This window comes from Gallinula chloropus (assembly GCF_964237585.1).
Source record: "Gallinula chloropus genome assembly, chromosome: 2".
In the NCBI taxonomy this organism is placed as follows: Eukaryota; Metazoa; Chordata; class Aves; order Gruiformes; family Rallidae; genus Gallinula; species Gallinula chloropus.
The window spans coordinates 30,075,739-30,089,868 of NC_140086.1; the positions used below are offsets into that span (position 1 = coordinate 30,075,739).

The following is a 14,130-nucleotide window of genomic DNA, read 5'->3' on the forward strand; positions in this document are numbered from 1 at the left end:
CTAACAAAAAGAAATCATAGAAACAATTTGTACAAGAAGAAGTACCACTTCTACAAAGTCGTTTTCTTTGTCAGGCAGTACTGATGACAACTGTATACAGAAAGAGTGAATGAGGTTTGGAACAGCTAAAAGACAATTTCACTTTGCTTATCCTTTATCATCTTTGATACATCAGGAATTGAGATGTGAAAGATGCCATAAGAAGATTTTTCAGAATATTCAAAGTATTTTAAGATTATGGAATTGAAACTTTCTGTTATTATTAAAAGATTTGAACAATTTAAGTAATCGTTGGTCCCATAATTTCTTTTACAACAACTTCACTTATGTTCTATACAAAGCACAAAAGTACTCTGAGAAAGGATATCTCTTTGTACAAAGCACTTGGAGTATTATAGCCACAAGAAATACTAAAAGAGACTAGCAAGGTAGTCATAATAATAACAGATCTATTGCCTTAGGAAAACAGAGTTTTAAAAAATCTGGTCAGACCACTGTGCAAGGAGCTGTAAATAATGCACTGATGGCATTACATGCCCTATTGCTCGGAGACCACAGCTCCAGGAAACATCTTCTAATAATGCCATTCACAGACTGACTTTGCTGCCTTGCTTTATCACTTGAGTTCCTTTATTTCACTCATATAACTTTTCCTTAAAAAGTTGTAATCTCCCCTAAAATGTAATTGGATTTCTGTAATCTGTTTTTCTTTTGAACCCAAAATACAGGGGTTATGAAACTTCAAATTACTGTTGAGCAACTGTGACAAAACAACAACCCATCTAACACAAATACTTCAATTTCTGCAAATAATCAGAAAAACAGATTTCTACAGTCTGTAAAATTGAAAATGAATAAGCCGTAGCCACTCTTTATGACTTGTTACAGGCAAAGCACAAGCTACACTTCACCTTTTCCTGACATAACACACATCGGTTTGGACCAGAGCAACATAGTTCAGAGGTCTAGTGACAGATCTCCGGCACCTACCAAACCTCTTGCTGCACTGTCCATCATTTCTACATATATATGACAGATGGGGTTAGTACTGTAGTTTAGATGATTTTATCATTGACAGCCTCCGTACCTAAATGTGAATAGCTTTCAGAGGTAGCACATGTAATAAGAAACAACCAGACCTTGCACAAGCATTCAAGCCAAAGCACTAGAAAACAAAAATGTGACACTTTTTTTTTTTTTTGTTAAATTGGAGTTGAAATGGACAGTGTCCACAATATTGTGTGGGAAAAACTTCAACCTAGGTTTATCATAATAAATTCCTCTGAATGTACAACAGTGCTGCAACTTGATTCAGTACATTTTCAAGGACTGACAAAACTTTTTATTTCTGTATAAAATATGGCACATGGCAGGGTGGGCTATTATTTTAAACTCATTAAATGTAAGATAAGGAGATCTGTCAGGTAAGTCTTATATTACATTACATTTATTAACTAGAGTCTAAGAGAAAATACTTAAATTTTACTCACAAGAGTATTCACTGCAATGGGACTGCATATAGAAGTATAAAGTAGTCAGAAGTGACGTGTTTAGAAAATCAGGAGTTTATAGCACTAAAAATTTTGTAATATCTATGCATCATCGAATAGTTTGAAAATTCTACTAGATCCAATATCCTAGAAATACATTTAGATGGGACAACAAAAACTTAGATGGCAAAACAAACAGTATTTCCCAAGGCTGCAGCAGGAGATACTTCAAAGAGAAAGGAAAGACCAAACAATATTTCAATGATATGAACAAGTCCTTACCTAGTGGCTGCCCTGCGATGATCCTGGCATTCTCCCCTGCCACTGCAGCCCTCGCGTGCCTCTCACTCATGTACTGTACAAACGCATAACCTTTGTGCACTGAGCAGCCAACTATTTTCCCATACTTTGCAAAGATTGCTTCAATGTCGCCTTTTTTGACAATGGCTGTGTTCAGATTGCCAATGAAGACTCTGGAGTTGATGGACTTTGGGTCGTTCTTATTGGTGACGTTGCTGGTCTGTGTTTTGCCGGTCATGGTTGGATCACTTGGCTTCAACCCTTAAATAAAGAACAAAGAGAATTATGTTTCAAAGCGTAGAATTACCTCTGACTTCGGATGATTCTTTTCCATCAATAATTCATGTTTCACTTAGGTTGAACCTAGACTCAGAAAACCTGTATTTTCTAAAAATTATTATCAATAAAACCAATGTAGTAGATTTTAAAATACTGATGATAAGTCAAAGTAAAACCATATAAAATATACACCTATATATTTAAATATTTTCTTATTTATATGTGTATATAAATATACCAGTACATCTCTTAATACAATGCTTTGATAGTGGAGCTTTACTGTAATCATATGTGGATTTCTGCTTGGGAATTTAGTATTGACTTTTTAAATAACTAGCCATCTAGAAACTGCAAAGCAGGAGAATGAATCATTATCTTATGTCAAAGAAATGAACATTCAAGGCCATGTAGAGAACAAACTAACAATGAAAGACAACTCTGCTTTTGTTTGGTAAGTGTCAGACAGAACACATTTCTCAGTAGTTAAATATCATTGACCATTGTGAGGAGCGCAGGGCAGGTAACGTACAGTTCTTTACTGTAATCAATATGTTTCTATCAGAACAATTTTCCCTATTAATTCAGTACAAAAAAAAAAAGAAAACAGAAAAGACGGGGGAAGCACAATGTTAGGCTTATGTTCCCAGAATTAACAAGTATGAAAACAATCTACCCTAATTATAGAAACACAGATTTGCTTGCTGCTGTGATCTTCCCTCTGAGGTCAGGAGTCTAAATGCATCTTGGCATATCTCAAATGGAAATATACATATTATTATTGGGAAAGAGACAAAACCCCTCTTTTTCTGTCCATCACACCTTCCATTTCTAAATTGCACCTGATTTTGTTAATATTTATGCAAATTGCACCTGCCATTTATATCAATCTGCTTAGATGGAGGTGAAAAATTGTCCCATGAGGCTGCTGGGCTTTCTTTGGCTACCTTAGATGACAGAAATGTCAAAAATATGCATAATTCTAAATAGTGAAAACTTATTTTGCAAGAAGGAGGTCAAATAAGAAGCAGTCTGATATAGACCATCTCTAACAGCTAAGAATTATGTTACTGTTTTTTAATCTGTTCATACTTTTGATCATATCACAGTAACAGCTCAGGCAAGAAGAGAATCCAGCTAAATACTGCTCACAGTTAAAGCTCAGTTCGTTTCTCAAGATGAAAAGGAATAATGACCTTTTTTCTGCACACCTAAAGCTTGACACTAACGAGAAGAACTTTTGTATTTTAAATCAATAGCTACCATACATTAAGCTAGACTGATGAAAAAAGAAACCATTGTTAGTGAACTCCACACAATCCCTGGCGAACAAAACGGCCACAGCCGCAGCCATCAGCGCTTTGACCGTTGTCATCACACAGGATCCAAACCCAACCCTTCAGGTAAGAACACACAATGGAGACGTGTGGCAGTCTTCTCAAGTCCTAGGAAATGGTCTACTTTTTTAAAAGAACACATGCAGTGGAGCTATCAGTCAAATAGCTGTCACTTGCTTAACAACTTAATATGACATCTTCATAGTACAACATTTAGAGAAAGCACTTTATAAACCAAGAAAAAATATGTTCTGCTGTAAGTTTAGAAATTTTAAGGACATTCTGGGAACACAAAATACCGTATACAGGCTTAAATTTCATCATGGAAAACCAGTTAAAACTACTTAATCAAAAGTCTCTGAGCTTTTATCATGTTATAGACTCAATATTATCTATTTCTAGGCTTCTTTGGAGGTCATATGTGTTGAAGTCATATCTATATATAGTTAACTTGAATTTTATGAACAGTCATGTTGGTACTGTAATAATTTGGAGACAAACCACCTAAAAACATAAATACAATGCATATTGAGCTCCAGGTTAGCAGAAGTTGGACTGTTGCTATCACCTGAGAACTGGCAGCTTTGAACCCATGTTAGATATAACTGTATTTACAGAGGAGTCAAAGTGACAGCAGCATCACTGTACTAGTTTAAAGACTCCTAGGAGCCCAAACTGAAGACCTACCACAGCAGAGCAGTTAGGCATAAAGATAAAAGTGAATGAAGTCAGATAAAGGAACAGAGAACCACCGATATTCCCTGTGGTGCCAAGATGCACAACACATCAGTGAGCAAATGCCACTTCTGCTGGGAAAGCTTAACATGGGAAGTGGTGTGTTCATCTTTGTGAAGATCCTGAAAAATGTTGTATCTGACCTTATATAATTCTCAGCATCTTTTTAATTTTGTCTATGTACATTTATCAGCTGTGTAGCTGAATTAATTTTACTAAACTAAAAGAAGTACTTTCACAAGTAAGAGCACTGGTCTAGAAAGCAGTAGACTTTGCTGATAGACCTGTATCATCCAGTAGCCTGCTATATGACTCTCAGTAACTGCCTTTTGATGCCTCTGTTTTCACCTTTTAGACTTCAGACTTGTTTTGGTTGGGGTTTTTTTGTTTGTTTTTTTTTTTTTGCTGTTGTTTTTGGTTTTATACTAAGAGCTGTCTCAAAGTTTTTTTTTATATAGCTTCTAACACAATGATGTGACCTCAGCTGGCATGCTTAGGCACAACCAACACACTAATAATAAAAACTACAGGGGGACAGAATCTACCGAAAATTTTCTGCCAGGCAAGACTTGCATGAAAATTATACGCAACAAAACTCTTTAATTACTGCCATCACAACTGTTTTCAAAACACCAGAGTATTACACTCTGTATTTCCTCTATTGTTTAGCCATTTAACATGGGATTTAGTGAACTATTCCTTTTTATTATTTCATAAAAAATCTCATTTTATTTTTGCCTAGTTTTTCTATGCACTAATTTAAATAGACTTTGAATAGGACATTGGATGTTTCTCTCTTGTAGTTGTTCTTTGCAATGCAAATTTACAATATTTTTATAACACAAAGAAAAGTAGTTGTCTGGTGGGTTCTCTCATATTCAAATGAGCAGTCAGGAAAACGTGCTGTAGAAATTCAAAGGGTGAGAATAATATTAAAATGTGAATAATTGAGATTTGATTGCCTTGCTGGTCGATGTACAATGCTATTGTTAATATTTCATAAAAATCAAAGATACATGGGATCTTCATTACAATGAGAAAGAACTTATGCTAAGTTTTACACCTCACTTGCAATTTGCATCTGTGAATACTGAATTATATCTATCTTCTCTGAGCTATCAGCAAAATCACAAACATTGTAACTCATACAACCGCAGAAATAAATGAAATAGTGACAGAAACGTATCTAAAATCATCTCATTTCCTTGAATCCTTTAATAAGGCGTCTTGCTAATTTCCTCTTATTGCACTGACCCTTTCTGGTAACAAATATCCTCTATATGCCAGACATATAATTTAAGACATGCTTTATGAATAGCATCTAGCTTTGGAATAAGTCTAAAGCAGTAAATTTCAAATATTACAGAGGGGCAGCAATTGTATTCCCTTTTCCTTCACTTTTCCAGTATTTTCTGACAAAGTTCAGTTAAGCACTAGCATGATAAAGAATTGCTTTCTGGCTGTGAAACTCTTCAGTCTATAAGATGATCATCTGACTCCACATCTTCCATTTCATAGGAGATATTCCTCCTAGAGCTATGTGGCTATCACCAGAATAGTGAAGACAATGATCCCTTTAGAGTTGGACTGTTTCCCAGTGCAGGGAAAACAGACCTAAAGCAAAGTGAAAGGGAGTAACTTGTCCAATTTTACATCCCTGTAACTCCCCAGCAGATTTTTGGGGGGGTGGAGGCAAGAAGGGACCATGACTATCTTATGGTACGTCTGCTCCAAGTGCTGCTTGTGCATTTTACCAATGACTTTACATAGAAAAATGCCACATTTGTCTCAGAAGAGACAGATTTTTGGTAAAACTGCAAAAATATCTAGGACTTGTGGAGACTTTGAGAAGGACCTTGGTAGTTTAAAAGGATTTTGAGAGCAATTCACTTCAGTATCTTCTTAGTTGCACAATTGTTTTTCATCTCAAAAGTCTGATTGGAACTCATCAGCTCAGTTAAATTTATACTGAAAATTTGCCTCGGAATTTATCCTTATGATATTTCCTATGCTGAATAGACCAATGAGGCCAACCTTTAAAACAGGTTAGGAAAGATTTACATTGATGTTTTGGGGGGGGTTTTTTGTTTGTTTGGTTGGTTTTTTTTTTGTTTTTTTTTTTTTTTTTTAGCAAGACCTATAGTTAATTTCCCTTTTTAAAAAATTGCCTTCAACAAGTTTTGTAATATTTTCGGAAGCTCCTACATATTTATGTGCTTTTATCTTGGAGCTATTTTTCTTTGCTTTTGTAAATAAAACATTTGCTTCATTTAAGCAAATAGAAAAAGTTGGTATGTTTGAAAGAGATAAATATTACTTGCAGTGACTTTAGTAAGAATTAAGGTCTACTGAGGGAAAAATTAAACAAGAAAAATGAAAGTCCTTAAAGAAAACTGAAATGCATTCTGAAAATAGATTAGAACTCATGTTAGTTTTTTAGAGGGAGTTTTAACATCATACTTCTATGTACTTACTAGGTGTAAAAAGAAAATATTTGGAAAAATGAAATACAGTTTCATTTCTCCCCAAAAGCACTAATTCAGTGTGGGATCATGTCTGGAGCTGGCTTAGGAAAATAACACTCTGTATTAGATCCATGTGATAACAAAAGACTAATTCTGTGGAGAAAGGTTTTTAATAATGAAAATTTGCATTATTGGCAGATTATTGTAAGTGTAGTTAAATGCCAACTCTTATTTTTTTATTATTTACAATAAGAAAGTTTGCACAGTAAGATGTGGAGCACACATAATTACCAATCTTTCCAAGAAAATCAAAGAAAGAACTAAACAGACACATAGTTGGCAGATGAAGTCGCTCTCCCAATTGAAATCCACAGTAAAATGTACAAAATTAATTTTTAGGGTGTTCAGGCATTGAGATGAACGTGGGCATTTGGCAAATATCAAACATCATGGCATTGGTCCTTAGATGGAAAAAATGCAGCACTATAACACGTGGTCAGTCTCTGATCTAAAACACATGGTGCTCCCTGGCATTTCCAAGCAATTTATCTCTGTCCTTCTATTATCCGGCCTCAGTTAATAGCTGAACTTTTGTAAATATCAAGATTCAAACCTTGCTTTAATAGCTGAGCTTTTTTGTGACTTAGTGTCTTTAAGGTTTAAGAATCAATAAATATTAAAATGTTTATCAAGGAATAGAAAATAAAAAGGCCATAATATATATTCCTTTTTAATTTCTTTTTTGTTGACACTAATAACATTAAAGTTTTTGTAGCATTGCATACAAATCTAAGGTATATAATACTTGAAGTGTCCTTCTATGGGTAAAATGTCCTACAGCATAGATTTATCTTGCATTGGTACTAATATTTTATGGAGAAAATTCAATATTCATATTAATTCCTTTAATCAGCAGTCATTAAAAACTATTTTATCTCAGCTAAAATCAGTCCTTGACAAACCCCTATAAAATTTTACATATCTGTTGATATAAAATATGACATATTGGATGTCACATGGAGGAAGGAAAGAGAGACGACAGAAAGCTATCAGATAAAATGCATTTTGTGTGGGAAAATCCTTTCTTCTTTATATTTTAAACGCATTTTTAATGAATTAGTATATCTAGGTCACACAAATAAAGAAAAGTTATTCATAAGATGGTTAGTTAAATCCACATCAAAACATCCTGGACTTTTCCAGTCCTCATTAAAGTCAAAGAATTCTTTTCCCCTCTCTCGCCTCAAGATATCCTGCCTTATACATTCATTTTTATTTTAGTTTTTATGGTTTAGCTTTAAGTCTTCCTTTCAATTATTTTTAAGAAGGGATTGACACATCATGTCTATAACACCGACAACAATCCCTTCAAGATGGCATTTCTGCAGCCATATAAATGACAAAATGCATCAATACTTGCTATGCCACATCTTGTAGAAAACAAAGGACTAAAAAATAAAACAACGTAGCAGATCACACTTCATCTTCTGTTGTCACTTTTCTCAAAGAGACAAATACTCTCCCCTCAGAAGATGAAGAAAATGTATGTGCTTTGAAAAAAAACCCCAAAACTACATACCAATAATACAGTACAGAGAAATACCATAGAAGACTTTTAAGAATACACTATTTTGGGTTGGTGGTTTAAAGATTTGAAAGAGTTAAGGGGAGATGTGTAACCTGTCTCAGAAGAAGTACCCTCCCCAAGGAGGGAGAGGAAAGAGGAGGGGGGTCTGAGGTATGCACAGGTGGACAGAAGTTACAGCCTCTTAATACCCTGCACTAGTTCATGGTACTATGACCTCCTACCCAAATGGAGAGAAGATGAAACCTGTCAGCAGACACTTGTGGGGATTTCCTCTCCCATTCAGGCACTCTTTGTTCTCAGGATGTAGAAAATAAGCCTACATAATCATGTAACTGCAAAATGTAAATATAGAACCGTAATATAATTTTTTGACTAGCACTTGGATATGGGTCCCTTTCCCCCACCATTTTTAAACCCGGTTAAATAGAAGACTTTCTTTATTAATCAGTTATAAAATATCATAAACCTAGGATAAGAAAATAATTATAACACATACCAGTATAGTTGTGTGTAAATAATACCCTTTATTCAGGAGAAAAATAAAAAAAAAATTAAGAAAAAAACCCAAACTTAAAAAACAGCCCACCAACCAAAACAAAAACCCAAACAAAACCTTATTTGGTAAGAGAAGTTTGAAATAGGGTAGAGATATTACATTATCCAGCTGTCGAATCCCACACAGAGATGCCCTTCCAGGGAATGCCACAGAGACCTGGAAGTTGTGGAACTTGTCAAATTCAGTATTTTCCCTGTATAATGCCTCACCTATTAAAATGTCTCCAAGAGAGAGACTTCAATTAGGATATTTTTACACTGATGCTAGGCAGTAAAATAAAGGATTAATTTTCAAATTTTTCTTTATCTTGTCGTGGTTATGATCTATGCATTGGGCATATCTATCCAGAAAACCAATAATGGAAACATTTTATCTTGGGGTCTGCTGCTTTTATGTGCTGTCAGTCAGGCTCTTGGAGATATAAGCAAGTAAGATATTTTTATTTTTATTTTTTTTTAAAGGTAAACCAAAATTGGTGACTTTTCCAATATTTTGACCAGATCTATTTGTAGCCAGCTATCTTATATCCTCCAAGTTATCATTTATCATTTATTCAACAAGCTATTTTAATCTTCCCTCATCAGTCATTCCTGCTGGGTTCTTAATATTTTTTAATGCATTTCTGACTTTCCATAGTTTCTGTGGCCTGAATCTGTTTTAGTCTTCAGTTTTAGGTATAGTGACAGGAAAAGGTATGGGACTGCTGTCTTTTTCTTCACTTGGTGACTTGATGATACAACAGACTGCCTAAAAACAATCTGTCATATGACATTTCAAGCTAATCTTGTGTTCACTAAAATTGCTTGGTCTCATTTGGCAGTGTTGCTTCCTCTGTTTTTTTGCTTTCTCTTCAGCTTCATATCACTGTGAGGACTAAATGAGCCTTGGCAAGTAAGAGTCTCCTACTACCATCTTTATATTTCTAACCTCCCGAATAGACCACCAGTTTCTCCTCTCTTAGGGGAGTTTACAGTCTCAAAATACAGTGTCTTCTGAAATTTTAATCAGTGAATTGTTTTCATGCTTTAGAATTTAAAGTCATTATTCAAAACCAGGTCTAGTAAGGATGCCCGTGAAATGGTTAGAGGTTTTCCCTACAACACAGTTCATATTCCAAACCTTCTCTGTTCTGTACTGGGCTGGGTTTTTTTTTTGGACAGTCGAAATTAACTATAGCTTGGCTGATATAATTTTTTTTTTTGAGTAATTCTTAAGGGAAAAAGATTCTTTTGGCAGATTTGCCATGCTTTTTTAAAAGTAGCATCCGATCTTTATTGCTTGTGAAATCACTATAATCAACTCATAGATGAATTATTTCAGCCACGTTCATTCTAATAAAGTGTCTGAGAAAACTTTCGGTCACGCTATTTCAACTAGATCTTTGCTCCCTATGTTTCTTCTATTGTTTTATAAATTGGTATGTTGCAGTATAGGCTGCTGAATACCAAACAAGAAGTCAAGAGCTTCCAAATTTTAATTCTAGCTCTGGTACAGACTTGATAAGAGACCTTATGCAAGTCATCTAATGTCTCCAACTTGTCCTCTTTCTTCAGAAACTCACAGTAACACTGATGATATTTCAGTTCATTGGGTTGTTGCATGAATTAAATGAAAGAACGCTGAACACCGCAAAAATGCTACGGCAGTAGGGAGTGTAATGGAAAATATACAGTTTAACAAAAAGCATAGGATTTTTTTTCTGAGGATGATATATTTGGATTATGTCCATACAATTTACCAGCAGTAACTTCTTGCTGCAGCAAGTAGATATAAATGAGATTTTAATTTAATCTGAGAAACTCATAAATCTGAGCAAAGCTGTGATTTTACTCTAGCAGACACCTGATGCCCAAACACCATGATAATAGTCTGATAATTCAGATAGTTGTTTATTTATTTAATGCTATTTAGAGACTCACTATTTAGGCAACCACAATGAAATAATAATATGACAAAGATGTTTTCCTTAAAAAATGATTTGAACATTAACCAGCCACATTAATAAACACTTTTTGATGCAAACCATACAAAATCTGTTGTCAGCACATCTTTTCTATCTGTATATTATTTGAGCAAATGGTGTTTTTTCCAGGACAGCACCTAATAATTTAATATCAGCAGGTAACTTGACCCTTGAGATCCAAATCTGTATATTTGAATGCTCTAGAATTTGGTGCTGGCTGGATGCATACTTTTCATTTTGGTTAACCCTTTGCAAAGAGACAGCTCAGGAAAAAATCAGTTTCTGTTCAGATACAGGTCTAAAGCATCATTCTCTTTTTCTGTACTGACTTCTTGTATCATAAATGTCATATTTTCATCACCTTGCTTCTATATCAAGTGTCTCCTATATTCTCTGCTTTTTCCCCTGTTTATCTTACTCTGCTCAAGTCTACTGACTCTTTCTTACTGAAGTCTGCTTTGTTTCTTCCATTCGGCTGAGTCCTTCCTACAGTTTTTCCCTCTCAACATTAGAAGAGCAATCTTGGTATGAAATCCATCACAGTGGTTTTTTTTTTTTTACTTCCTGTGGACCTATCTAGTGACTGGCTAATTTATTTGTATTGGGTTTTTTCTTGCTACTTCTCTTTATTGTACCTAAAAGAATGTGGTCTTGTAAGCGCTGAGATCAGCTGCACCTGAAGCGAATGTAATCTGTCATTCTCTACAAGGAACTGACTGTAATACTGCTCTGAGTGAAACTGTGGCCCTGTCAAAGTCAGTGGTAATAAAGTAGGATTTTAACTGCAATTTAACTGAAATTTTGCTCCTTAATGTGCTTCAGAAGGAACAGCACTAGATCTTTCAGATCCACAGCATTTTGAAAGACTGTAAAAAGCACTGACTGTGCATTGCTTTTTTGCTTTCTTTCCACAGTGTAGATAGATATGGGACAAGACCAAAGAAAAGAAAAGAAAAGAAAAAATATTTCCACTGAATTCCCAAAATTCAGAATGGCTTATGATTTATTTTTAAGCCAAAAAAAATACTAGTCTGAAAAGAAAGTTTTTAGAAACCTCAGCAGAAATCATTAAAATCCATATTTTTTAGCATTTAAATATTTCATATTATCTTCTCTGCATTACAGGAGATTAGACAAATTTGAGTGTAGAGAAACCTCCCTATGAATCTTATATTTAAATAATTTATTCTATTGATTATACTCAATCTCTGACATCATGCTGTATAGTTGTAAGGTATCTGATAGAAGTGCGGTAAAAACTGGTTATAGCAAATAATTTACAATGAATAATTTATCCATCAAGTTTTCTACCCTGTAAAGATTTTTCTATAGCTCTTGCTGTCATAATATCTAACCTCTGGTCTAATGGATGGTATTATTAGAAGGATTCATTATTAAAGTAACTGCTTTAAACCACAGCATAGCTTTCATTGACTTAATTGGGACAGTAAAGGGTATAAATTCAAAGGACAGGGATTTTGATGGTTTTATGTTATCCCCCCAAGTGAATATGAACAGATGTACTGTAAGTTGTGTTATTTAACAACTTATAATGACTAGGGGTTTTTATTGGAAATATAGACCAGTTACAAACAGCTTTTTGATGTTACTTGAATGTCAATATTAAATATTCTAAATATTCTTTAATTTTATCCATTCTACTGAGATTTACTTTGATCTAGTACATCCAATTTTATTGTTTGCTTCCAATTGACTTTAAGTGTGTTTTTTCCAGCAAGTTTGCCCAGGAAGCTCTCAAACAAATGTTCCACATTCCCACCAAAGAAACCTGGCTACTTAGAGCTGAAATATAAAAAGATCGCAGAAGCTGGCAAAGCTAATTATAAGTGTGTATGAAATCTGTGGAAGAAAGTTGCTTCTGTTATTTCACATGGCTTAAATGATCAGCTTTGGCAGCTCAAATTGATTATTTTCAGTCCATATTATCTTATCATCCCAACTAATTACAACACATGTGATGCTGCATGTGCTTAACTTGGTCTTGTCAACAAATATTAATTATTTGACAGAGCTAATTATTTTGAAACTAAAATATACTCAGCAGGGACCACATGAGTCTTTTAAAATGCAAGTCTCAGTTCCCTGACCATATTGCATACAACATACAGTCATTGTTTTCTGCTAGTATTGTTACTTCTCCTAAAGTGATTATGTATTTTTATATTGCTTTTGGAAAAAAAAATAAATCCTACTAAAGACCATCTTATCCCTTTTCAAAAGTGTAGAGGCTTTGTTGGCAGTATAACACCAATTCCTACATAACTCATTTGTGTAAGTGATGAGAACTGTCATGTAAGGAAGGAACTCCTTGTCAATTCTTACACATGTTACATCAATCCATTTGAAGAAAAACATCACTGGAATTATTTTAAATTCTAAGGGTAAACTATAGCTGAGTAACATCACTGTCATCATCATTAAGTTGTGACACTTAAACCAGCATTTTTTATTTTTATCCATCCTTGCAATGTTTTCTCTAAAACTGATTACATGTTGATTGCAGATGTTCTAAGTTATTCAACTCCTGATTATTGCAAAAATTTACCAGATGTTGTGGAATAAGAAACCAGAACTGTAGATCAAAGGCACAGGCAATATTTTGAAGAAAAATTGGAATACACCTATGCCTGTAAATTAAATTGTTTAAACTAGCATACCTTTGCTTTTAACATTGTTCACATATTTACACAAAAAAGGCACTGATTTAATGGTTTTTACTGTTCTATTTTTATATTTTTCTTGTAGAAAGAGGTAACACCCTTAAGAACAATTGCTGTTTGAGGAAATTGTTACTAGACCCTTATTTCTCTCATTTTAATAAATATGTGATTTTCATCCCTATTGCTAATATTTATATAAAGGAAATTTAAGCGCCGTTAGCTTCTAGAAATGAAATAGTACCTTCACAATCAAAATGTTTCTTATGTTTAGAAAGATCTGGATGAAATTTCACCACATAGGTATTTCTCAGAAGTTATTTCCGCAGATGTTTGCAGTAGTTTTTATTGAGCTATTTCTTTTTCTGTCTGTCAACTCTTCTAAAGGGTATAATAAAAATCGAGTGCAAAGAACACATTTAAGAAAGAGTGGAAAATTGCAGCCATATCTTGTTTTTGTATATTGGTAATCTAAAAATAACTTGCAATTTGATGCATTTTCTTGTGTTAGAATATTTGGCCAATGCTCTGAACAAGCCATCAATTCTGAAATGCTGAAGCTCTTTTGGAAATGGATGTCTTTAATACCAGTCCAAAATTAGTTAGTTCTGTCTTCAGAACAGTAACCAATTATGTAGATCTGCATTAATTCTTGCTGCAGCAGTGCAGCAGAGTCCCGTGAAATGCTGTGACTAGTACCGAACGTAAAGTGTAGGCAGGCTGTAGAATCTAAGGACAGTAA

General features: G+C 34.2%; 1 protein-coding gene across 1 annotated transcript in view; it reads right to left on the reverse strand.

Moving 5' to 3' along the window:
* The window catches only part of RALYL (RALY RNA binding protein like), a gene marked incomplete at both ends in the record, with an annotated part of 193,581 nt that extends 191,553 nt beyond the window's left edge, over nucleotides 1-2,028 (reverse strand). The window contains one exon of the mRNA XM_084260590.1: nucleotides 1,773-2,028. Coding sequence (XP_084116716.1) covers nucleotides 1,773-2,028 — 256 coding nt within the window. The remainder of the gene's footprint in view (nucleotides 1-1,772) is intronic.
* Between the last annotated feature and the right edge of the window lie 12,102 nt (nucleotides 2,029-14,130).